The 25,880-nt window shown below is 49.2% G+C and overlaps 2 protein-coding genes across 2 annotated transcripts in view; one reads left to right on the top strand and one right to left on the bottom strand.

The window, feature by feature from the left end:
* The first annotated feature begins 2,775 nt into the window (after window positions 1-2,775).
* On the top strand, window positions 2,776-12,863 carry chodl (chondrolectin). Its single transcript, XM_078408607.1, has 7 exons — window positions 2,776-2,794; window positions 2,883-3,201; window positions 4,142-4,299; window positions 6,232-6,279; window positions 9,109-9,195; window positions 11,206-11,317; window positions 12,518-12,863. Exons 1-7 carry the CDS (start codon window positions 2,776-2,778, stop codon window positions 12,600-12,602), a joined length of 828 nt encoding a protein of 275 aa, XP_078264733.1. The 3' UTR covers window positions 12,603-12,863.
* A 7,057-nt stretch (window positions 12,864-19,920) lies between these two features.
* Window positions 19,921-25,880, bottom strand: part of tmprss15 (transmembrane serine protease 15) — a 56,667-nt gene continuing 50,707 nt past the window's right edge. The window contains exons 23-24 of the mRNA XM_078408606.1: window positions 23,628-23,767; window positions 19,921-20,076 (exon numbers count right to left, since the gene is read on the bottom strand). Coding sequence (XP_078264732.1) covers window positions 19,921-20,076; window positions 23,628-23,767 — 296 coding nt within the window. The remainder of the gene's footprint in view (window positions 20,077-23,627; window positions 23,768-25,880) is intronic.

Here is a 25,880-nt window from a genome sequence, read left to right as displayed (position 1 = left end):
TATATAATTATATATTACATACGCACACACACAATACATAATATACACACACGCACAGAAATATATATATATATATATACACCCGCACAGAATATAAATATATATATAATATATATATATATATATATATATATACACACTATATATATATATATATATATATATAATATATATATCGTGTGTATTTCACAAAATGCTGGAGTAACTCAGCAGGGTCAGGCAGCATCTCAGGATTTTTAGATTTTTTTTAGATTTAGAGATACCGTGCGGAAACAGGCCCTTCGGCCCACCGAGTCCGTGCCGCCCAGCGATCCCCGCACATTAACACTATCCTACACACACTAGGGACAATTTTTACATTTACCCAGTCAATTAACCTACATACCTGTACGTCTTTGGAGTGTGGCAGGAAACCGAAGATCTCGGAGAAAACCCACGCAGGTCACGGGGAGAACGTACAAACTCCGTACAGACGGCGCCCGTAGCAGGATCGAACCTGAGTCTCCGGCGCTGCATTCGCTGTAAGGCAGCAACTCTACCGCTGCGCCACCGCTGCCTCCCTTCAGACTGAAGAAGGGTCTCGACCCGAAACGTCACCCATTCCTTTCTCTCCTGAGATGCTGCCTGACCTGAGTTACCCCAGCATTTTGTGAAATAAATACCTTCGATTTGTACCAGCATCTGCAGTTATTTTCTTACACTATATGTGTGTGTGTATATATATATATATTTTCTGTGCGTATGTATATATATGTGTTGTGTGTGTGTGCGTATATATATATATATATATATATATATATATATAAAACATAGAAAATAGGTACAGGAGTAGGCCATTTAGCCCTTCGAGCCATTCAATATGATCATGGCTGATCATTCAAAATCATCATTCCTGCTTATTCCCCATATCTCTTGATTCCGTTAGCCCTAAGAGCTAAATCTAAATCTACCCCCTGACTCCGCTATCCTTAAGAGCTCTATCTAGCTCTCTCTTGAAAATATCCAATGAATTGGCCTCCACTGCCTTCTGTGGCAGAGAATTCCACAGATTCACAACTCTCTGGGTGAAAAAGTTTTTCCTCATCTCAGTCCTAAATGGCCTACCCCTTTTTCTTAAACTGTGAGCCTTGGTTCTGGACTCCCCCAACATCGGGAACATTTTTCCTGCATCTAACCTGTCCAATCCTCTGAGAAATGTATATGTTTCTTTCAAATCCCCACTTCCCCTCTCATCCTTCTAAATTCCAGAGAATACAAGCCCGGTCGACCCATTCTTTCATCGTATGTCAGTCCAGCCATCCCGGGAATTAATCAGAACCAGAATCAGAATCAGAATAGCCTTTATTGTCATCCAAAAAAACAAGTATTTTGGACGAAATTCCATTACCCACAGTCCAACAATAAGAGCAATAAAAATAAGCAATAACACACACACAATCACAAACCAACACCAAACAAAAAAAAGAAACATTTTTTAGATTTAGATGTTTAGATTTACAGATACAGAGATATATATATGTGTGTGTGTGTGTGTGTGTATTTCACAAAATGCTGGAGTAACTCAGCAGGTCAGGCAGCATCTCAGGAGAGAAGGAATGGGTGGCGTTTCGGGTCGAGACCCTTCTTCAGACTGAAGAAGGGTCTCGACCCGAAACTCCACCCATTCCTTGTGAAACAGGCCCTTCGGCCCACCGAGTCCGCGCCGCCCAGCGATCCCCGCACACTAACACTATCCTACACACACTAGGGACAATTTTTACATTTACCCAGTCAATTAACCTACATACCTGGACATCTTTAGAGTATAGGACCGAGATGAGAAAGTTTTTTTTCACACAGAGAGTGGTGAATCTGTGGAATTCTCTGCCACAGAAGGTAGTTGAGGCCATTTCATTGGCTATATTTAAGAGGGAGTTAGATGTGGCCCTTGTGGCTAAAGGGATCAGGGGGTATGGAGAGAAGGCAGGTATGGGATACTGAGTTGGATGATCAGCCATGATCATATTGAATGGCGGTGCAGGCTCGAAGGGCCGAATGGCCTACTCCTGCACCTATTTTCGATGTTTCTATGTCTATGTTTCTATCCATCACAGTGAGTCTCCTCCAGTCACCTCCTCACTGTGATGGAAGGCCAGAATGTCATCTCTCTTCCCCTGCCGTCTTCTCCCGCGGTCAGGCTGTTGGAGTTGCCACGCTCCAGGCCTGGTGAACCTACGCTGCACTCCCTCAATAGCAACAATGTCCTTCTCCGAATTAGGAACCCAAAAATACACGAAGTGCTGGAGTAACTCAGCGGGTGAGGCGGCATCTGTGGGGAATATGGATCGGCGCTGCTCCCAGTCAGGATCCTTGAAGAAGAAGGATCTCGACCTAAATCATCACCTACAGTCTGGTCTAGTTTAGAGATACAGCGCGGAAACAGGCCCTTCGGCCCAACGGGTCCGCGCTGACCAGCGATCGCCCGTACGCAGAACCATCCTCCACACACTGGGGACAGTTTACAATTTTACCAAATCCAATTAACCTACAAACCTGCATGTCTTTTGGAGCGTGGGAGGAAACCGGAGCGCCCGGAGAAAACCCACACTGTACACAGGGAAAAGGTACAAACTCCGTACAGACAGTGCCCGTAGTCAGGAACGAACCCGGGTCTCTGGCGCTGTAAGGCAGAATAGCTACCACTGCGCCACCGTGCCACCCTATCCCCATGTTCTCCAGTGACCCTGCCTGACCCGCTGAGTTACTCCAGCGCTTTTTTTTGTGTCATCGCTATCGATGGTATTTGAAGTGTCAAGCACGTTGTGACATTCACTGGGCTTTGGGGGGGGGGTGATGGGGGGGGGGGGGGGCTCAGACTGTGGCTGATTATTTGCCCCCCGCAGGTCAGACCATCTGCCACGGGGGCTCGGACAGCCCCTGCTACAAGATCGCCTACTTCCAGGACCTGAGTCGGCGCATTGGCTTCGTGGAGGCCAACCAGGCCTGCGAGATGGACCGGGGAGCCCTGCTCAGCATCAGGTCGCCCGAGGAGCAGAGGCTGATCGAGAACCTCCTGCAGGACCTGACCAGGTCCGGCTCCGGCCTGTCGGACGGCGATTTCTGGATCGGCCTGAGGCGCGGCGGGGAGGCCCAGTCTCACAACGCCGTCAGCGGCTGCCCGGAACGCTACCAGTGGACGGACGGAAGCCCAGCCACGTTCAGGTAAAGGCCTGGAGGGGGTTGCACGCTTCCACCGGTGGGAGAGTCCAGGACCAGAGGGCACGGCCTCAGCCTCAGGATTAAAGGACGTACCTTCAGAAAGGAGATGAGGAGGGATTTCTTCAGCCAGAGGGTCAAGTCAAGTCAAGTCTACATTACTTGTCACATACACATACAAGATGTGCAGTTTGTAGGTTAATTGGCTTGGCGTAAATGTTTTAAAAAAATTGTCCCTTGTGGGTGGAGGATAGTGTTAATAAATGGGGATCGCTGGTCGGCGCGGACCCGGTGGGCCGAAGAGGCCTGTTTCTGCGCTGTATCTTTAAACTAAGACCCGAACCGTCGCCCATTCTTTCTCTCCGGAGATGCTGCCTGTCCCGCTGAATTACTCCAGCATTTTGTGTCCGTCTGAGGTTTGATGGAGTCTTTATGTAGGAAAATAACTGCAGATGCTGGTACAAATTGAAGGTATCACAAAATGCTGGAGTAACTCCAGTAACTGGGCGGAACGGTGGCGCAGCGGTAGAGTTGCTGCCTTACAGCGAATGCAGCACCGGAGACTCATGTTCGATCCTGACTACGGGTGCTGTACTGTAAGGAGTTTGTACGTTCTCCCCGTGACCTGCGTGGGTTTTCTCCGAGATCTTCGGTTTCCTCCCACACTCCAAAGACGTACAGGTATGTAGGTTAATTGACTGGGTAAATGTAAAAAATTGTCCCTAGTGGGTGTAGGATAGTGTTAATGTGTGGGGATCGCTGGGCGGTGCGGACTTGGTGGGCCATATCTGAAATATGAAAATATGAAATATGAAACTCAGCAGGTCAGGTCAGGTCTCGGGAAAGAGGGAATGGGTGGCGTTTCAGGTCGAGACCTTTCTTTAGACTGATGGAGCCTAGATACTTTCGCACACTCGACCTCATTCTTCCATTGTTGCCGCCCCAGGAACTGGTACATGGATGAGCCGTCGTGCGGAAGCGAGGCTTGTGTGGTGATGTACCACCAGCTGACCGCCCAGCCCGGTCTCGGAGGGCCCTACCTCTACCAGTGGAACGACGACAGGTGTAACATGAAACACAACTTCATCTGCAAGTACGAACCAGGTACGTCGGGTTTGGAAGACCGAGTGGGGGGGGGGGGGGGGAGGACCTCATTGTAACAAACAGCATAGTGAAAGGCTTGGATAGAGTGGACGTGTAGGAGAGGATGTTTCCACTGGTGGGAGAGTCAAGGACTAGAGGTCACAGCCTCAGAATTTAAAAAAGGGCGATCTTTTAGGAAGATGAGGAGGAATTTCTTCAATAGACAATAGGTGCAGGAGGAGGCCATTCGGCCCTTCGGGCCAGCACCGCCATCAACCTGATCATGGCTGATCATTCTCAATCAGTACCCCGTTCCTGCCTTCTCCCCATACCCCCTGACTCCGCTATCCTTAAGAGCTCTATCTAGCTCTCTCTGGAATGCATTCAGAGAATTGGCCTCCACTGCTTTCTGAGGCAGAGAATTCCACAGATTCACAACTCTCTGAGTGAAAAGGGTTTTCCTCATCTCCGTTCTAAATGGCCGACCCCTTATTCTTAAACTGTGGCCCCTTGTTCTGGACTCCCCCAACATTGGGAACATGTTTCCTGCCTCTAACGTGTCCAACCCCTTAATAACCTTATACGTTTCGATATAGTGCGGAAACAGGGCCTTTCGGCCCACCGGGTCCGCGCCGACCGGCGGTCCCCGCACTTTATGCAATTATAGAACGGAGCGGCACGGTGGCGCAGCGGTAGAGTTGCCGCGTTACAGCGCCGGAGACCCTTTCTCGACCCCCATCACGGGCGGTGCCTGTACGTAGAAACAATAGGTGCAGGAGTAGGCCATTCGGCCCTTCGAGCCAGCATTGCCATTCACTGCGATCACGGCTGATCATCCACGATCAGTTCCTGCTTTCTCCCCACATCCCCTGATTCCGTTAGCCCTAAGAGCTCTATCTAACTCTCTCTTGAAAGCATCCAGTGAATTGGTCTCCACTGCCTTCTGAGGCGGAGAATTCCACAGGATAAAGGGAATAATGTTTAGTGTAAAATACAGTCAAGTCAAGTCAAGTCAAATTTATTTGTCACATACACATACACGATGTGCAGTGAAATGAAAGTGGCAATGCCTGCGGATTGTGCACAAAAAGAATTACAGTTACAGCATATAAATAAAGTTAATAAGTTACTATTAGTGTCGACAAAAATTTAGTCTCTGGGGTTATAAAAGTTGACAGTCCTGATGGCCTGTGGGAAGAAGCTCCGTCTCATCCTCTCCGTTTTCACAGCGTGACAGCGGAGGCGTTTGCCTGATCGTAGCATCTGGAACAGTCCGTTGCTGGGGTGGTAGGGGTCCCTCATGATCTTACTTGCTCTGGATCTGCACCTCCTGATGTATAGGTCCTGCAGGGGGGCGAGTGTAATTCCCATGGTGCGTTCTGCCGAACGCACTACTCTCTGCAGGGCCATCCTGTCCTGGGCAGAGCTGTTCCCAAACCAGACTGTAATGTTGCCGGACAGGATGCTCTCTACAGCCCCAGAGTAGAAGCAATGAAGGATCTTCAGAGACACTCTGAATTTCCTCAGTTGTCTAAGGTGGTAAAGGCGCTGCTTAGCCTTACCCACCAGTGCGGCAATGTGCGTTGCCCATGTCAGATCCTCTGCGATGCGGACTCCCAAGTATTTAAAACTGCTCACCCTATCCACTGGGTGAAAGAGAGATGTGCTGGGGCTATTTTTATTTTACAAAGAGGATTGTGGGTGCCTGGAGACAGGGGTGGTAGTGGAGGCAGATACGATAGTGGCGTTTATGAGACTTTAGGCTAGGCACATGGATATGCAGGGATTGGAGGGATATGGGTCACGTGATGGCAGATACGAGTTGGTCTTGCCTTTGTGTCCGGCACAGACATTGCGGGCCGAAGGGCCTGTTCTTGTGCTGCACTGTTTTATGTTCTGTGTTATTCAAAAAGCTTTATAAATCGACATATTCTTCATATTCTTTGATGACAGGAAACTCTTTGACTGATGAACTGGTGGACGACACGGATATAACATACGGTAAGAAACTAATTGAAATTTCTTTACAGGAGAATGTGCTTCCTACAGTCTGTCCTGTGCTTGCTATACACCAGGCGATGATCAGCACAGGAGGTGTTCGATCAGCTCAGAGTCGCTGCCTCACAGGTTCAATCCTGACCACCGGTGCTGTCTGTGTGGAGTTTGCAGGTTCCCCCTGTGACTGTGTTCCCTCCCGCATCCCATGGATGTGTGGTGCGTGGGTGGGTTAATTGATGGCTGTAAATTGCCTCTAATGTACAGGTGAGTGGTTGGCGTTGATGGGAATGTGGGGAGAATAAGGGCGGAGCGGTAGAGTTGATGCCTCTGAGCGCCAGAGACCCGGGTTCGATCCTGACTACGGGTGCTGTCTGGATGGGAGTTTATAGACAACAGACAATAGGTGCAGGAGTAGGCCATTCGGCCCTTCGAGCCAGCACCGCCATTCACTGTGATCATGGCTGATCATTCACAATCAGTACCCCGTTCCTGCCTTCTCCCCATACCCCCTGACTCCGCTATCCTTAAGAGCTCTATCCAGCTCTCTCTTGAAAGTATCCAGAGAATTGGCCTCCACTGCCTTCTGAGGCAGAGAATTCCACAGATTCACAACTCTCTGACTGAAAACGTTTTTCCTCATCTCCGTTCTAAATGGCCTACCCCTTATTCTTAAACTGTGGCCCCTGGTTCTGGACTCCCCCAACATCGGGAACATGTTTCCTGCCTCTAACGGGTCCAATCCCTTAATAATCTTATATGTTTCAATAAGATCCCCTTTCATCCTTCTAAATTCCAGTGTATACAAGCCTAGTCGCTCCAGTCTTTCAACATACGACAGTCCCGCCATTCCGGGAATTAACCTAGTGAACCTACGCTGCACGCCCTCAATAGCAAGAATATCCTTCCTCAAATTTGGAGACCAAAACTAGGGCCCTGTACAACTGTAGAAGGACCTCTTTGCTCCTATACTCAACTCCTCTTGTTATGAAGGCCAACATTCCATTGGCTTTCTTCACTGCCTGCTGTACCTGCATGCTTCCTTTCAGTGACTGATGCACTAGGACACCCAGATCTCCCCGTACGTTCTCCCCGTGACCTGCATGGGTTTTCTCCGAGATCTAGGTTAATGTAAGGTTGACCTAAGGCTAATGTAAATGTTGGTTGATGTTCGACACATACCTAACATACTGAAGGGCCCGGTTCTGATGTGAGGAACTGCAGATGCTGGAATCTTACCTAGAACGCAAAGTGCTGGAGTAACTCAGCAGGTCAGGCAGCATCTCTGGAGAACCTGGATAGGTGACGTTTCAGGTTGGGACCATTCATCAGACCGATTCCGACCCTAAACGACACTCATCCATATTCTCCAGAGATTGACGCCCGACATGGGCGGCACGGTAGCGCAGCGGTAGAGTTGCTGCTTTACAGCGAATGCAGCGCCGGAGACTCAGGTTCGATCCTGACTACGGGTGCTGTACTGTAAGGAGTTTGTACGTTCTCCCCGTGACCTGCGTGGGTTTTCTCCGAGATCTTCGGTTTCCTCCCACACTCTAAAGACGTACAGGTATGTAGGTTAATTGGCTGGGTAAATGTAAAAATTGTCCCTAGTGTGTAGGATAGTGTTAATAGTGTTAGTGTGCGGGGATCGCTGGGCGGCGCGGACTTGGTGGGCCGAAAAGGCCTGTTTCCGCGCTGTATATATATGATATGATATGATATGATATGTTGAGTTACTCCAGCACTTTGTGTTTTGATTTGGTTATTGTCCTACTGCTGTTCGTGGGGGCTAACTTTGGATAGCTCACTCTGAAGAAGGGTCCCGACCAAAATGTCACCAATCCATGTCCTTCACAGATGCTGCCTGACCCGCTGAGTTACTCCAACACTTAGTGCCTTCTTTTGATTTGTGTCTTCATAAGTTCATGTTCATTAGTGATAGGAGCAGAATTAGGCTCCATCACGTCTACTCCGCCATTCAATCATGGCTGATCTATCTCTCCCGCCTCACCCCATTCTCCTGCCTTCCCCCCATAACCCCAGACACCCGCACTGATCAATAATTTGTCTATCTCCAGCTGAAAAATATCCACTGACTTGGCCTCCACAGCCGTCTGTGGCAATGAATTCCACAGATTCACCACCCTCTGACTTAAAGAAATTCCTCCTCAACTCCTTTCTTTAATTCTGAGGCTGTGACCTGTGGTCCTGGACTCTCCCACTAGTGGAAACATCTTCTCCACACCCACTCTATCCACCCCTTTGCTACTTATCCAGCATCTGGGTGCTGGGTGCAACCAACGTGCCCCTTCATTTCCTATGCGATCGCTTCATAAAACAGTGGCTTGAACAGATTTTAAGAGAGGGGATCTTCTAGAAACGTATAAAATTATAAAAGGACTGGACAAGACAGATGCAGGAAAAATGTTCCCAATGTTGGGGGAGTCCAGAACCAGGGGCCGCACAGTCGAAGAATGAAGGGGAGGCCATTTTAAACTGAGATGAGGAAAAACTTTTTCACCCAGAGAGTTGTGAATTTGTGGAATTCTCTGCCACAGAAGGCAGTGGAGGCCGATTCACTGGATGAATTTAAAAGAGAGTTAGATAGAGCCCTAGGGGCTTGCGGAATCAAGGGATGTGTGGAGATGGCAGGCACGGGTTACTGATTGTGGAAGATCAGCCATGATCACAATGAATGGCGGTGCTGGCTCGAAGGGCCGAGTGGCCTCCTCCTGCACCTAATTTCTATGATTCTACGTTTCTATGTTTCTAACGTCATTGGGAGTTCTTGTGTGATTTGAGACCTTGCACAATTCTTGTCTCGACCTCTTTCAGAAAACGTCTCCGCGAGTCCTGAGGTTAACGTTCGTGCTCCCAGCAACACAGCGGATGGCCAACGAGTGGTGGTGACAGAGGCATCAGGTAACTGTAGCCAACTCCCAATACTTCACAAGTTGTAGGAATAGAATTAGGCCATTCGGCCCATCGCGTCTTCTCCGCCATTCAATCATGGCGCATCTGTCTCTGCCTCCCAATCGCATTCTCCTGCCTTCTCCCCATAACCCTTAACACCCGTTCTAATCAAGGATTTGGCTATCTCAGCCTTAGAAATATCCACTGACTTGGCCTCCACAGCCTTGTGTGGCAATGAGTTCCACAGATTAACTATCAATAGACAATCAACAATAGACAATAGTTGCAGGAGGAGGCCATTCGGCCCTTCGAGCCAGCACCGCCATTCAATGTGATCGTGGCTGATCATTCTCAATCAGGACCCCGTTCCTGCCCTCTCCCCATACCCCCTGACACCGCTATCCTTAAGAGCTCTATCTAGCTCTCTCTTGAATGCATTCGGAGAATTGGCCTCCACTGCCTTCTGAGGCAGAGAATTCCACAGATTTACAACTCTCTGACTGAAAAAGTTTTTCCTCATCTCAGTTCTAAATGGCCTACCCCTTATTCTTAAACTGTGGCCCCTTGTTCTGGACTCCCCCAACATTGGGAACATGTTTCCTGCCTCTAACGTGTCCAACCCCTTAATAATCTTATACGTTCCGATAAGATCTCCTCTCATCCTTCTAAATTCCAGTGTATACAAGCCTAGTCGATCCAGTCTTTCAACATACGACAGTCCCGCCATTCCGGGAATTAACCTAGTAAACCTACGCTGCACGCCCTCAATAGCAAGAATATCCTTCCTCAAATTTGGAGACCAAAACTGCACACAGTATCCTCTGACTAAAGAGGTTCCTCCCCACCTCCTTTCTAAAAGAGCGCCCTTTAATCCTGAGGTTGTGACCTCTGGTCCTAGACTCTCCCACCAGTGGAAACATCCTCTCCACATCCACTCTATCCAGGCCTTTCGTTATTCTGTAAATTCCAATGAGATCCCACCCCTCAACCTTCTAAACTCCAGCGAGTACAGGCCCGGTCCCAGTTTCACCTGGATAGCTTACAACCCAATGAACGTAGACTTCTCTAATTTCATGTAACTCCTACATACACCTCCCTCCCCCTTCCCTCATCAGTTTGAAAAGTGATAGGAGCAGGCGTCATCTGCCCAAGGTCATCTGTTGCTGGCCATTTTCTCCACGCATCCAGTTTCTCTCCCCTCTCCAACTATAATCAGTCTGAAGAAGGGTCTCACCCATCACGAACTTCACCCATTCCTTCTCTCCAGAGATGCTGCCTGTCCCGCTGAGTTCATCCAGCATTTTGTGTCTATTTTAAACTAAACTAGACTCCATTGTACTTAGGGTTGCCAACCGTCCTGTATTAGCCGGGACATCCCGTATTTTGGGCTAAATTGGTTTGTCCCCTATGGGACTGCCCTTGTCCCGTATTAGGCCCGGGGGGGGGGGGCACTGTAGGCCCGGACGCTGTACGCCCGGACGCTGTAGGCCCGGACGTTGTAGGCTCGGGGGCCGCTGTAGGTCCGGACAATGTAGACCCGGACACTGTAGGGCCGGGGGCCCCTGTAGGCCCAGAGAGTGTAGGCCCGGATGCTGTAGGCCCGGACGCTGTAGGCCCGGACGCTGTAGGCCCGGACGCTGTAGACCCGGACACTGTAGGCCCGGGGGCTGCTGTAGGCCCTGAAAGTGTAGGCCCGGATGCTGTAGGCCCGGATGCTGTAGGCCCGGACGCTGTAGGCCCGGATGCTGTAGACCCGGACAGTGTAGGCTAACGGAGTGTGTTCGGGGAGCGGGGCCGAGCGTGTTCGCTGAACGGAGGTTACGTAGGAACCCGCCTCCCAGCATGGGCGGCCGCCGTTGGTGGAGCAGGAGCACGTGGCCGCTGGCTGGGTGAGGTCACGTGGGGCGCGGGGCGTCGACGTCACCCTTTGCTCCCGTTATTTGGGAGTGAGAACGTTGGCAACCCTAACTGTACTGTTCCAAAGCCTGCTGTTGACATGGTTCTCCTGTGTTTCTCCAGGGATAATGCCTAACGTGGTGTACGTTGTCATCCCCACAATCCCCCTGCTCCTGCTGTTGGTCGTTGCCATGGCTACCTGCTGCATCCAGATGGTGAACCGAAGGTACATCAGGTGTGTTGTGTGCGGGGGACAAAGCCGCAAGCGAACCTGAGCAAGGTGGGGGCGGCACGGTGGCGCAGCGGGTAGAGCCACTGCCTCACAGCGCCAGAGACCCGGGTTCGATCCCGACCGCGGCCTCCATCTTGGTGTGCAATTTGCACATACTCCCTCTTTATTCCAGGTGCTCCCTATCCCAAAGACGTGCAGGTTTGTAGGTTAATTGGCTTCTGTAAATTGCCCCTTCCTGTGTAGAGGGATAACTAGTACGTGAACGGGTACAGCGAGATCTGGGTGTCCTAGTGCATCAGTCACTGAAAGGAAGCATGCAGGTACAGCAGGCGGTGAAGAAAGCCAATGGAATGTTGGCCTTCATAACAAGAGGAGCTGAGTATAGGAGCAAAGAGGTCCTTCTGCAGTTGTACAGGGCCCTAGTGAGACCGCACCTGGAGTACTGTGTGCAGTTTTGGTCTCCAAATTTGAGGAAGGATATTCTTGCTATTGAGGGCGTGCAGCGTAGGTTTACTAGGTTAATTCCCGGAATGGCGGGACTGTCGTATGTTGAAAGACTGGAGCCACTAGGCTTGTATACACTGGAATTTAGAAGGATGAGAGGAGATCTTATCGAAACGTATAAGATTATTAAGGGGTTGGACACGTTAGATGCAGGAAACATGTTCCCAATGTTGGGGGAGTCCAGAACAAGGGGCCACAGTTTAAGAATAAGGGGTAGGCCATTTAGAACGGAGATGAGGAAAAACTTTTTCAGTCAGAGAGTTGTGAATCTGTGGAATTCTCTGCCTCAGAAGGCAGTGGAGGCCAATTCTCTGAATGCATTCAAGAGAGAGCTAGATAGAGCTCTTGAGGATAGCGGAGTCAGGGGGTATGGGGAGAAGGCAGGAACAGGGTACTGATTGAGAATGATCAGCCATGATCACATTGAATGGCGGTGCTGGCTCGAAGGGCCGAATGGCCTCCTCCTGCACCTAATGTCTATTGTCTATTGTCTAAGTCAACGGAGATAGATAGATTCTTGATTAGTCCAGGTATCAGGGATTATGGGGAGAAGGCAGGAGAATGGGGTCAGGAGGGGGAGATAGGTCAGCCATGATTGAATGGCGGAGTGGACCTAAAGGGCCGAATGGCCCAATTCTGGTCCTATCACTAGTGAGCATATGAACTTACGAAGACGTTTTTGCTTCTCATTGTTCCCAGCAAAGACCGATTGAAGACCAGCCCCAACGGGTCGACCCTGTGGATATCCCCGGCTCCGAAGAAGGAGAACATGGCCGATGTTTAGGGATGACACGGACCGGAAATGGCGGCTGGTCGGCGGCGAAGAGCGCCCACCGTGCCGCGAAGCCAATCCCACACCACCCGACAAGCTCCCGAAGAACGCCAAGCCTAGCTCGGTCACGGGGAGCAAGGAACAATCAAACCAGTCCTTCTAAAGAAACGGACAAAACGAAACAAAAAAAAATCCCTTTCGTTCCTATTAATGTTTCTTATTTTTTGTTGATATTGGGAATAGATTCAGGAAACGATGGAAGAAATATTTTCGCCAAGCCCACGTGGGGATGGGGGGGGGGGGGGGGGGGGGGTGGGAAATCAGAGAATACCGATATGTCATAGCTTTTGTATGCACGTTACGTAGACGGTGGGAATGGGGAGAGCCCAGATGGTCTCGGTGGAACAAGGACCTCTTCAGGGCTTTGAAGGTCAGATGTGGAAATGGAAGAAGATGGGACAAAATCAGATGTGAGGCAAGGAATGGCTTTAGAAAGTGCACCATGCCTTGACGTTATTCCAATGTCAAGTGTCTACTGAAGATGTCGCCCAATGTCCCATAACATGAGATACAATGATATTAGAGGAAGTCAGGCTACCTGCTCTACAAGTGATAACATTCTCGTAGGGTATAGGGAGAGCAGGCTATTCGGCCCATCAAGCCCTGTTATAGACAATAGACAATAGGTGCAGGAGTAGGCCATTCGGCCCTTCGAGCCAGCACCGCCATTCAATGTGATCATGGCTGATCATTCTCAATCAGTACCCCGTTCCTGCCTTCTCCCCATACCCCCTGACTCCACTATCCTTAAGAGCTCTATCTAGCTCTCTCTTGAATGCATTCGGAGAATTGGCCTCCACTGCCTGCTGAGGCAGAGAATTCCGCAGATTCACAACTTTCTGACTGAAAAGGTTTTTCCTCAACTCAGTTCTAAATGGCCTACCCCTTATTCTTAAACTGTAGCCCCTTGTTCTGGACTCCCCCAACATTGGGAACATGTTTCCTGCCTCTAACGTGTCCAACCCCTTAATAATCTTATACGTTTCGATAAGATCTCCTCTCATCCTTCTAAATTCCAGTGTATACAAGCCTAGTCGTTCCAGTCTTTCAACATATGGCAGTCCCACCATTCCGGGAATTAACCTAGTAAACCCACGCTGCACGCCCTCAATAGCAAGAATATCCTTCCTCAAATTTGGAGACCAAAACTGCACACAGTACTCCAGGTGCGGTCTCACTAGGGCCCTGTACAACTGCACACAGTACTCCAGGTGCGGTCTCACTAGGGCCCTGTACAACTGCACACAGTACTCCAGGTGCGGTCTCACTCTATGACAGTCCCGCCATTCAATGGGATTAGGACTGATCTATTTTTCTTGCTTCGTACATTTATCTTTTCCTAATTTTTGATTTAGTTTAGTTTAGCGATACAGCACGGAAAAAAAGGCCCTTCGGCCCACCAGGTCTGCACCAACCCACAATCACTCCGTACACTGGAGCTTTCCTACACTCCAGGGACAATTGACAGAGCTGGATGCCCTTGGTGTGTGGGAAGGAACCGGAGCACCCAGGGAAAACCCACATCATCATCATATCATCATATCATATATATACAGCCGGAAACAGGCCTTTTCGGCCCACCAAGTCCGTGCCGCCCAACGATCCCCGTACATTAACACTATCCTACACCCACTAGGGACAATTTTTACATTTACCCAGCCAATTATCCTACATACCTGTACGTCTTTGGAGACCACATGGTCTCAGCGAGAACATGCAAACTCCGTACAGACAGCACCCGTAGTCAGGATGGAACCCAGGTCTCTGGGTCCCTGTAAGGCAGCAACTCTACCGCTGCGCCACCGGTCCGCCCATTCCTTGATATTTGTTTGTAGTGAGACAGGTGAGTGTGAGATTTAATATTAATAATTGCCATGGTCTGGAGAGGAGAGTTTCAGCCTCTCGTCTCCACTCCATCGTAGGTTTTTTTACGAGGATGTTGCCAGGACTAGAGGTTGTGAGCTACAGGGAGAAGTTGAGCAGGCTGGGTCTCTATTCCATGGAGTGTAGGAGGATGAGGGGAGATCTTATAGAGGTGTACAAAATCATGAGAGGAATAGATCGGGTAGATGCACAGAGTCTCTTACCCAAAGTAGGGGAATCGAGGACCAGAGGACATAGGTTCAAGGTGAAGGGGAAAAGATTTAATAGGAACCTGAGGGGTAACTTTTTCACACAGAGGGTGGTGGGTGTATGGAACGAGCTGCCAGAGGAGGTAGTTGAGGCTGGGACTATCCCATCGTTTAAGAAACAGTTGGACAGGTTTGGAGGGTTATGGACCAAGCGCAGTCAAGTGGGACTAGGGTAGCTGGGACATTGTTGGCAGGTGTGGGCATGTTGGGCCACAGGGCCTGTTTCCACACTGTATCACTCTATGACTCTAGAAGTTTTTCCGAACCTCAGCTCTGAAAAGCCTGGCTTGTATTTTTAGATGATGCCTCTTAATTCTAGACTCCCAAAACAGCTGTAAGAAGCTTTCCCCACCTCTACCCCCAACAGTTCTCCATACAAACTTGAAAACTTTATTGGCGTAGGTCTATTATTATCACGTGTATCGTAATGCAGTGAAAACGTGGTGTTGTGCGCTATCTAGGCAAATTCTACCGCACATGATGAGTGCAATCAGAACATACACAACTACAGGTTAATTCCCGGGATGGCGGGACTGTCATATGCTGAAAGACTGGAGCGACTGGGCTTGTACACACTGGAATTTAGAAGGATGAGAGGGGATCTTATTGAAACATATAAGATTATTAAGGGATTGGACACGCTGGAGGCAGGAAACATGTTCCCAATGTTGGGGGAGTCCAGAACAAGGGGCCACAGTTTAAGAATAAGGGATAGGCCATTTAGAACAGAGATGAGGAAAATCTTTTTCACCCAGAGTTGTGAATCTGTGGAATTCTCTGCCTCAGAAGGCAGTGGAGGCCAATTCTCTGGATGCTTTCAAGAGAGAGTTAGATAGCGCTCTTAAAGATAGCGGAGTCAAGGGATATGGGGAGAAGGCAGGAACGGGGTACTGATTGTGGATGATCAGCCATGATCACAGTGAATGGCGGTGCTGTCTCAAAGGGCCGAATGGCCTACTCCTGCACCTATTGTCTATTGTCTACAGCAGGTAGTTCAAAAGTGCAAGGAAAGTGTTACAGCTGCATGAAAAAGTTCATATAAAAAGTGCAAGGGCTGCATTGAGGTAGGTTGGAAGGTCAGGACTACATCCTTGGCATATGACAGACACAAAAAACTGGAGCAACTCAGTGGGACAGGCAGCAGCTTCGGAGAAAAGGAACAGGATGTTTCGGGTCGAGACCCTTCTTCAGACCTTCGGACAAGGTCTCGACCCGAAACCTTATCTTTCGGTTTAAACCAGCACCTGCAGTTCCTTCCGACAATCCTTGGCGTGTGAACTGTTTACTCAGTATCTGATAAAGGGTGTGTAAGAAGTTATTGTTGAATCTGGTGGTTGAAACTCTTCAAGCTTATGTACCTTCCGACTGGCGTGAGAGGAGTGAATGACTGGGGTGTGAGTGGTCCTTGATTGTATTGGCTGCTTTAACGAGGCAGCGTGAAGTGCAGGTGGAGTCGAAGGGTTGTTGGGTGGTGGAGGTGGAGAGGAAGCTGATCTACGCGATGGACTACATCCATACTTCTATGCAATTTATTGCAGTCTTGGGTAGAACAATTGCCAAACCAAGCTTTGATGCATCCCAGTACAATGTTTTCTACAGCATATCTGTAGAAATTGGTAATGGCCATTGGAAACATGCCAAATTTCCTTAGTCTTTGTTGAAATAGAGGTGTTAATTCAATCACCCTCCACACTTGCGGGAAAGTATCGTGCGCAATTTTAGGCATCACATCTGAGGAAGGATGTGCTGGCTCTGGAGAGGGTCCAGAGGAGGTTTACGAGAACGATCCCAGGAATGAGTGGGTTAACCTGTGGTGAGCGTTTGTCGGCACTGGGCCTGTACTCGCTGGAGTTTAGAAGAATGAGGGGGGGCCTCATTGAAACGTACAGAATAGCGAAAGGCCCGGATAGAGTGGATGTGGAGAGGATGTTTCCACCAGTGGGAGAGTCTAGGACTAGAGGTCACAGCCTCAGAATTACAAGACGTTCTTTTAGGAAGGAGATGAGGAGATGAGGAGAGAGCTAGATAGAGCTCTTAAGGATAGCGGAGTCAGGGGGTATGGGGAGAAGGCAGGAACGGGGTACTGATTGAGAATGATCAGCCATGGTCACATTGAATGGTGATGCTGGCTCGAAGGGCCGAATGGCCTACTCCTGCACCTATTGTCTATTGTAACAGTGATTACTCTGTGGAATTCTTTGCCACAGAAGGCTGTGGAGGCCAAGCCAGTGGATATTTTAAGGCAGAGATAGATAGATTCTTGATTAGTACAGGTTTCAGGGGTTACAGGGAGAAGGTAGGAGAATGGGGTTGGGAGGGAGAGATAGATCGGCCATGATTGAATTGCGGAGTAGACTTGATGGGCCGAATGGCCTAATTATACTCCTACCCCTTATGCCTTTTCCCCATATCCCTTGATTCCGCTAGCCCATAGAGCTCTATCTAACTCTTTTAAATTAATCCAGTGAATTGGCCTCCACTGCCTTCAGTGCAATAAGGAACAGGGGGAAAGATTGAATTGACAAATATTGATCTTTGGTCCAATTACTTAAAAAAAAAAAAAAATCTTGTATTAACCCAACAAAATAGCCCAATGTAAATTTGCCAATACATTATTACCCTCCATCCACGCCTTCTATCTTGTATATAAGATGGAGTCATGCAGCACAGAAGCGTTTCCTTTAGCCCAACACATCGAAGCTGACCAAGGTGCCCTATCTAAGATAGACACAATAATGCTGGAGTAACTCAGCAGATCAGGCAGCATCTCTGGACAATGAGGATGGACGACGTTTCAGATTGAAGAAGGGTCCCAACTCCGAAACGTCACCCATTTTTTTTTTCCCCAGAGATGCTAACCTGACCCGTGGAGTTACTCTGGTACTTTGTATCTGCCTTTGGTGTAAACCAGCATCTGCAATTCTTTGTTTCTATGCAAGCTGGTCCCGTTTGGACCGCGTTTGGCCCATATCCCAAAATGGCTGGAAGATAGACAAATCAATATTCCAAGTGATGAGAAGCTCGGAGGTACAGTAAGTGTAAGAAAATAACTGCAGATGCTGGTACAAATCGAAGGTATTTATTCACAAAATGCTGGAGTAACTCAGCAGGTCAGGCAGCATCTCAGGAGAGAAGGAATGGGCTAACTCGGCAGGTCAGGCAGCATCAAGAGGTTTACAAAAGCATAGACAGGTATCACTAAAAGAAATCAGAGGCCGATTGAATTTTGGCCTTTAACTTAAGAGAACTAGATTACAAAGTAGAGGAGGTTAAATGGCAGGATTGTCGTATGTTGAAAGATTGGAGCGGCTGGGCTTGTATACACTAGAATTTGGAAGGATGAGAGGGGATCTTATTGAAACATATAAGATTATTAAGGGATTGGACACGTTAGAGGCAGGGAACATGTTCCCAATGTTGGGGGAGTCCAGAACCAGGGGCCACGGTTTAAGAATAAGGGGTAGGCTATTTAGAACGGAGATGAGGAAATTTTTTTTCACTCAGAGTTGTAAATCTGTGGAATTCTCTGGCTCTGGAGGCAGTGGAGGCCAATTCTCTGGATGCTTTCAAGAGAGAGTTAGATAGAACTCTTAAGGATAGCGGAGTCAGGGGGTATGGGGAGAAGGCAGGAACGGGGTACTGATTGTGGATGATCAGTCATGATCACAATGAATGGCGGTGCTGGCTCGAAGGGCCGAATGGCCTCCTCATGCACCTATTGTCTATTGTTTTTCTTCAATTACAGGGAGCCTGGAGTGGGATGGATCGTTAATTTGTTTCAGCAGTTTAATTTTTGCTCCTTTTCTACATGGTCCCTTAGACGGCAATTTGCAAGAACACAATTTTTAACTTGATTAAACGATATCATTTATCGATTCAGTTTGAACGGCGTTTCTTGAAGGACAGGTCCTTTTGGAAATAATTACCCACTTGTCCAACAGTGAGTAGGTCCACTCTCACTTTTAGTGAAGACAGACACAAAATGCCAGAGTAGTTCAGCGTGTCAGGCAGCACCTCTGGAGAGAAGGAATGGGTGACGTTTCGGGTTGAGACCTTTCTTCAGACTGAGTGTCCGGGGAATGGGGAACAAGAGCTTTTTTAACGTATTTAAAAATATGTAAAATTGTCCCTAGAGTGTGTAGGATAGTGTTAATGTGCGAGGAAGGCTGGTCGGTGCGCACTTGGTGGGCCGAATGTATCTAGGGTTGCCAACTGTCCTGTATAAGCTGGGACATCCCTTATTTTGGGCTAAAGTGGTTTGTCCAGTACGGGACCGCCCTTTTCCTGTTTTTAGGGCCGGACTGCGCTGTAGCCCCGGACACTGTAGGCCCAGACACTGTAGGCCCGGGGGCCACTGTAGTCCCGGACAGTATAGGCCCGGGCTCCGCCTAATGGAGGTTGCATAGCAACCTGCCTCTCGGCCCAGGCGGCCACCTTTGGTGGAGTGGGAGCACGTGGCGGCTGGCTGGGTGAGGTCAGGTGGGGCGGGGCGGTGACGTTACCTTGTCCCTTAGTTGGGAGTGAGGAAGTTGGCAACCCTAGCTGTATCTCTAAACTAAACTAAACTAGTGTAGAAGGGACATTCTGCCCTGTGTCACTTCAGAATGATGTTCCCACACGGTTTCACTAAACTACACTAAAGTTATGCAAAATTCCCTTTGCTGCTGTTTTGACAATGTTTTGAGAGCTTCAGGTATTGGGAAAAATGTTCCCAATGTTGGGGGAGTCCAGAACCAGGGGCCACACGTAGTCTAAGAATAAAGGGGAGGCCATTTAAAACTGAGGTGAGTAAAAATCTTTTCACCCAGAGAGATGTGAATTTGTGGAATTCTCTGCCACAGAGGGCAGTGGAGGCCGATTCACTGGATGAATTTAAAAGAGAGTTAGATAGAGCTCTGGGGGCTGGCGGAATCAAGAGGTACGGGGAGAAGGCAGGCACGGGTTACTGATTGTGGATGATCAGCCATGATTACAATGAATGGCGGAGCTGGCCTGAAGGGCCGAATGGCCTCCTCCTGCACCTATTTTCGACGTTGAAAGAGCACAGAGGTGAACTGCGGCACTTGACGGATGGGAACGAAACAGGTCAACGCTGAGGCGATTTCTCTCGACTCGGCAGGCCTGTTCAAAGACGGGCCTCAGGCCAGGACCTCCTGTATCCAGTCGACGAATGCCGTGATGCGGGCGTAGACCCCCGGACTGTGCGGCCGTGCACAGCCCCAGCCAAAAGACGTCACCCCAGCCAGGAACCACTGATCGTCTTGCTTGCAGACCAGTGGCCCTCCCGAATCACCCTGAAAATAACAACAGAGAGACTTGGCTTTACACAAAGCCTTGCCAAAATTGGGCCCCATATTTCTAGTTTAGAGATACAGCGCGGAAACGGGCCCTTCGGCCCACCGAGCCCGCGCCAACCGGCGATCCCCGCACACTAACGCTATCCCACGCCCGCAACAGGGACAATTTTACATTTTTATACCAAGCCAATTAGCCAACAAACCTGTACGTCTTTGGAGTGCGGGAGGAAACCGAAGATGTCGGAGAAAACCAGTCAAGGGGAGAACGTACAAACTCCGTGCAGACGGTGCCCGTAGTCGGGATCGATCCCGGGTTTCTGGCGCTGTGAGGCAGCAATTGTACCGCTGCGCCACCGTGCTGCCCTGAGGATGGATGTGCTGACGTTGGAGAGAGTCCAGAGGAGATTTACAAGAATGATCCCAGGAATGAGTGGGACGAGCGTTTGACGGCACTGGGCCTGTACTCGCTGGAGTTTAGAAGGATGAGGGGGGGACCTGATTGAAACGTACCGAATAGTGAAGGGCCTGGATAGAGTGGATGTGGAGAGGATGTTTCCACTAGTGGGAGAGTCTAGGACCAGAGGTCACAGCCCCTGAATACAAGATGTATCTTTAGAAAAGAGATGAGGAGGAATTTCTTTAGGGTGGCGAATCTGTGGAATTCTTTGCGCAGACGGCCGTGGAGGCCAAGTCATTGGATATTTTTTAAAGCCGAGATTGATAGATTCTTGATCAGTGCCGGTGTCAGGGGTTATGGGGAGAAGGCAGGTGTATGGGGTTAGGAGGGAGAGATAGATTAGCCATGATTGAATGGTGGAGTAGACATGATGGGCCGAATGGCCTAATTCTTCTCCTATGACTTTTTTTTAAAATTTAGAGATACAGCGCGGAAACAGGCCCTTCGGCCCACTGGGTCCGCGCCGCCCAGCGATCCCCGCACATTAACACTATCCACACACAAGGGACAATTTTTACATTTACCAAGTCAATTAACCTACATACATGTACGTCTTTGGAGTGTGGGAGGAAACCGAAGATCTCGGAGAAAACCCACGCAGGTCACGGGGAGAACGTACAAACTCCGTACAGACGGCGCCCATAGTCAGGATCGAACCTGAGTCAAATCTCTCGGTCTATGCGTCAGTAAGCTTTGCATTCCGCAAGTTAGTTTTATAAGCCACAGTTGGTATATTGGCCAGCACTGGCTATTTTGGCAGACAAAGGTTGCAATGATGGACAAGTTTCGTAAACGGTGGGATTTCGTAAATTGCCCCAATAACAGGAAACACTCGTATTCTCGTGGCGTCTTTCATGCCTGTGAATGTCGTTTCCACACTAGGATTTAGTTATTAGTTCCAACCATATTCGTTCCCCAACCTAACTCATCAGGGCGGCACGGTGGCGCAGCAGTAGATTTCCTACCTTGTTCGATCCTGACTACGGGCGCATGTCTGTGCGGAGTTTGTACGTTCTCCCCGTGACCTGCATGGGGCTTTCTCCGGGTTGCTCCGGTTTCCCCCCACACTCCAAAGACGTGCAGGTTTGTAGGTTAATTGGGTTCTGTAAATTGTCCCCAGTGTGTGTAGGATAGAACAAGTGGACAGGTGATCGCTGATGGGCGCGGACTCGGTGGGCTAAAGGGACAGTTGTTTTTCTAAATTAAACTAAACTAACGCGGACAATGTCACCTCAATTCCTTCCTGTTCCTTGCCCAACCCAACCCCCTGTGTCCTTGGCTTTTTGCCTGCCACCCATTGTAATACAATACAATACAATCTATCTTTATTGTCATTGTACAGGGGTACAACGAGATTGGGAACGCGCCTCCCATACGATGCAATAAATTAATTAGCTAGTCAGTATTAATTTAAACAACCCAATGAAACAAATTGGAACAGTTTTAAAACAGAATAAAGTGCAAGTAGATCTGTGCCGGTTCACTGTGCGATGTGACCATCCGGCTCAGCAGGACCGGTTCATGGCAGCTATGGCCCTGGGGATGAAGCTGTTCCTGAGTCTGGAGGTGCGGGCGTAGAAGGCCTTGTATCGTCTGCCCGATGGAAGGAGTTCGAACAGACTGTTGCAGGGGTGTGAAGAGTCTTTGTGGATGCTGGTGGCTTTTTCTGAGGCATCGTGTGTTGTAGATGCCCTCCAAGGCTGGTAGCTGTGTCCGATGGTCCTCTGAGCTCTGTGGACTACCCGCTGAAGAACTTTCCTCTCTGCCTCCGTGCAGCTGAGGTACCACACAGGGATGCCATGCGTTAGGATGCTCTCTATGGTGCAGCGGTAGAAGGTCGTCAGCAGCTGTTGGGGTAGACCAGACTTCTTCAGTGTTCTTAGGTAGAACAGTCATTGCTGTGCCTTCTTGACCAGCGCAGCAGTGTTATTGGACCATGTGAGGTCCTCCGAAATGTGAGTGCCCAGAAACATGAAGCTGGACACTCTCTCCACACTGTCCCCGTTGATAGAGATCGGGGCATATTCCCCATTGTGTGACCTACGGAAGTTGATGATCAGCTCCTTGGTCTTGGTGATGTTTAGGGACAGGTTGTTATCAGAGCACCAGTCCGCCAGGTTCTGCACCTCCGCTCTGTAGTTTGTTTCATCACCGTTGGTGATCAGCCCGATCACCGTTGTGTCGTCTGCAAACTTGACAATGGTGTTGGTGTCGAATAAGACTTTGCTGATGGGTTGTCTCCGGTTTCCTCACACACTCCAAAGACGTACACGTTTGTAGGTTAGTTGGCTTTTGTAAGAATTGTAAGTTTTAGATTTAGATTTAGATTTAGAGATACAGCGCGGAAACAGGCCCTTCGGCCCACCGGGTCCGCGCCGTCCAGCGATCCCCGCACACTAACACTATCCTACACACACTAGGGACAATTTTTATATTTACCCAGTCAATTACCCTACATACCTGTACGTCTTTGGAGTGCGGGAGGAAACTGAAGATCTCGGAGAAAACCCACGCAGGTCACGGGGAGAACGTACAAACTCCATACAGACAGCGCCCGTAGTCAGGATCGAACCTGAGTCTCCGGTGCTGTATTCGCTGTAAGGCAGCAACTCTACCGCTGCGCCACCGTGCCGCCCAGTTATCCCTAGTGTGTGTAGGATAGCACTAGTGTGAACGGGTGATTGCCGGTCAGTGTGGAGTCGGTTCCACGTTGTATCGCTCAATCAAACGGAACTAAACTAAACCTTAAGAAGCCATTGGACTGGGACATGGAGAGGGCAGAGGGGGTATGGGGAGAAGGCAGGAACGGGGTACTGATTGAGAATGATCAGCCATGATCACATTGAATGGCGGTGCTGGCTCAAAGGGCCAAATGGTCTCCTCCTGCACCTATTGTCTATTGTCTATTGACAATTTTGGAGGGATGTGGTCAAATGCAGGCAGGTGGGACTAGTGTAGATGGGGCAAGCGTGGGCAAGTTGGACCGAAGGGCCTCTTTCCACACTGTATGACTCTAACCAAACCTTCTCCTGTGTCCTTTGGCTTCTTGTGTGTCACCTGTTGTAAGAGGGGGCCAGGTGAGCGGGTTTACCTGGCAGGTATCTATTCCTCCTTTCTCAAAACCTGCACACAACATGTTGTGTGTGATGTTGTACTGTGGCAGCTGCTTCTGGCAGTTCTGAGTGGCAATGAGAGGAACCTCAGCCTCCTGAAGGACACCTGGAGGTGGACCTGCATGGAAAGAGTCCGGGATCAATTAAATAATAATGGTAATGGCAATGATGGAGAAGGGAAAGACACCTAGAATTAAGGAATGCATTTGGCTAGGAACACCCCACTCAACTCCATCCAAGGACCCAAACAGTCTTTCCAGGTGAGACAGAGGTTCACCGGCACCTCCTCCAACCTCATCTTTTGCATCCGCTGCTCTAGATGTCAACTTCTCTACATCGGCGAAACCAAACGCAGGCTCGGCGATCGTTTCGCTCAACACCTTCGCTCAGTCCGCCTTAACCAACCTGATCTCCCGGTGGCTGAGCACTTCAACTCCCCCTCCCACTCCCAGTCTGACCTTTCTGTCATGGGCCTCCTCCAGTGCCATAGCGAGGCCCACCGGAAATTGGAGGAACAGCACTGCATATTTCGCTTGGGCAGCTTGCAGCCCAGCGGTATGAACATTGACTTCTCCAACTTTAGATAGTTCCTCTGTCCCTCTCTTCCCCTCCCCCTTCCCAGTTCTCCCTCTATCTTCCTGTCTCCACCTATATCCTTCCTTTGTCCCGCCCCCCAGACATCAGTCTGAAGAAGGGTCTCAACCCGAAACGTCGCCCATTCCTTCTCTCCTGAGATGCTGCCCGACCTGCTGAGTTACTCCAGCATTTTGTGAAATAAATACCTTCGATTTGTACCAGCATCTGCAGTTATTTTTCTTACACTACTTGTAGTTTACCTGTAGTTTACAAGAATGATCCCAGGAATGAGTGGGTTAACCAATGATGAGCGTTTGTCGGCACTGGGCCTGTACTCACTGGAGTTTAGAAGGATGAGGGGGACCCTCATTGAAATGTTGGGGGAGTCCAGAACAAGGGGCCACAGTTTAAGAATAAGGGGTAGGCCATTTGGAACTGAGATGAGGAAAAACTTTTTCAGTCAGAGAGTTGTGAATCTGTGGAATTCTCTGCCTCAGAAGGCAGTGGAGGCCAATTCTCTGAATGCGTTAAAGGGAGAGCTAGATAGAGCTCTTAAGGATAGCGGAGTCAGGGGGTATGGGGAGAAGGCAGGAACGGGGTACTGATTGAGAATGATCAGCCATGATCACATTGAATGGCGGTGCTGGCTCGAAGGGCCGAATGGCCTCCACCTGCACCTATTGTCTATTGTCTATTGAAACTTACAGAATCGTGAAAGGCTTGGATGGAGTGGATGTGGAAAGGATGTTTCCACTAGTGGGGGAGTCTAGAACTAGAGGGCACAGCCTCAGAATCAAAGGACGTTCTTTTAGGAAGGAGATGAGGATGAATTTCTTTAGTCAGAGGGTGGTGAATCTGTGGAATTCTTTGCCACAGAAGGCTGTGGAGGCCAAGTCAGAGACAGGTAGATTCTTGACTAGTACATGAGTCAGAGGTTATGGGGAGAAGGCAGGAGAATTGGGGTTAGGAGGGGAGAGATAGATCGGCGTGGTTGAATGGCGGCATAGACTCGATGGGCCGAATGGCCTAATTCCACCCCTATCCCTTCTGACCTTACGAGGAACAGCCCAAACTATTCTTACAAACTCCTACAGATGCACTGTAGAGAGCACACTGTCGGGCCAAGAGGGAATGCAGATGCTGAAAAGACTTCTGAGAGGGAAATTTGTATTTATATTGACGTTGACTTGTAATAAATTTATAAAACCATAGCCAGGATGCTTCACAGAATAATAGGGATGAATGAGGTAATCCAACCCCACTTAATGACTTCTAATGTTTACTTCCTTGTCTTTCCAATTTATTTCTCGATCTATTCCTCATTCTAATAATGATCACTTCTTATTAGTTTACGCTGAACTGTATTTGATATCCATCCGCCCAGCCTAATGTCCCTTTCAGTTGAACATTTTCCCATCTTGATTTGCTCTGCCTTCCGCTTTGTTGCCTTCAAATAGGTGCAGGAGGAGGCCATTCGGCCCTTCGAGCCAGCACCGCCATTCCAAGGTATCACAAAATGCTGGAGTAACTCAGCAGGTCAGGCAGCATCTCTGGACAATAGACAATAGGTGCTTACATCCCGGCTGTATGAACATTGACTTCTCTAACTTCAAGTAACCCTTGCTTTCCCCCTCTGTCCACCCCTCCCCCTTCCT

This window comes from Rhinoraja longicauda, chromosome 12, assembly GCF_053455715.1.
Source record: "Rhinoraja longicauda isolate Sanriku21f chromosome 12, sRhiLon1.1, whole genome shotgun sequence".
In the NCBI taxonomy this organism is placed as follows: Eukaryota; Metazoa; Chordata; class Chondrichthyes; order Rajiformes; family Arhynchobatidae; genus Rhinoraja; species Rhinoraja longicauda.
This window is presented reverse-complemented; position numbering and strand designations above follow the sequence as displayed.

Bases quoted from the DNA above. Each gene is read 5' to 3' on its own strand.
- chodl (XM_078408607.1), top strand. The intron at 9,196-11,205 runs GTAACTGTAGCC...GTGTTTCTCCAG, and splicing joins GGTGGTGACAGAGGCATCAG to GGATAATGCCTAACGTGGTG. The intron at 11,318-12,517 runs GTGTGTTGTGTG...CATTGTTCCCAG, and splicing joins GTGAACCGAAGGTACATCAG to CAAAGACCGATTGAAGACCA.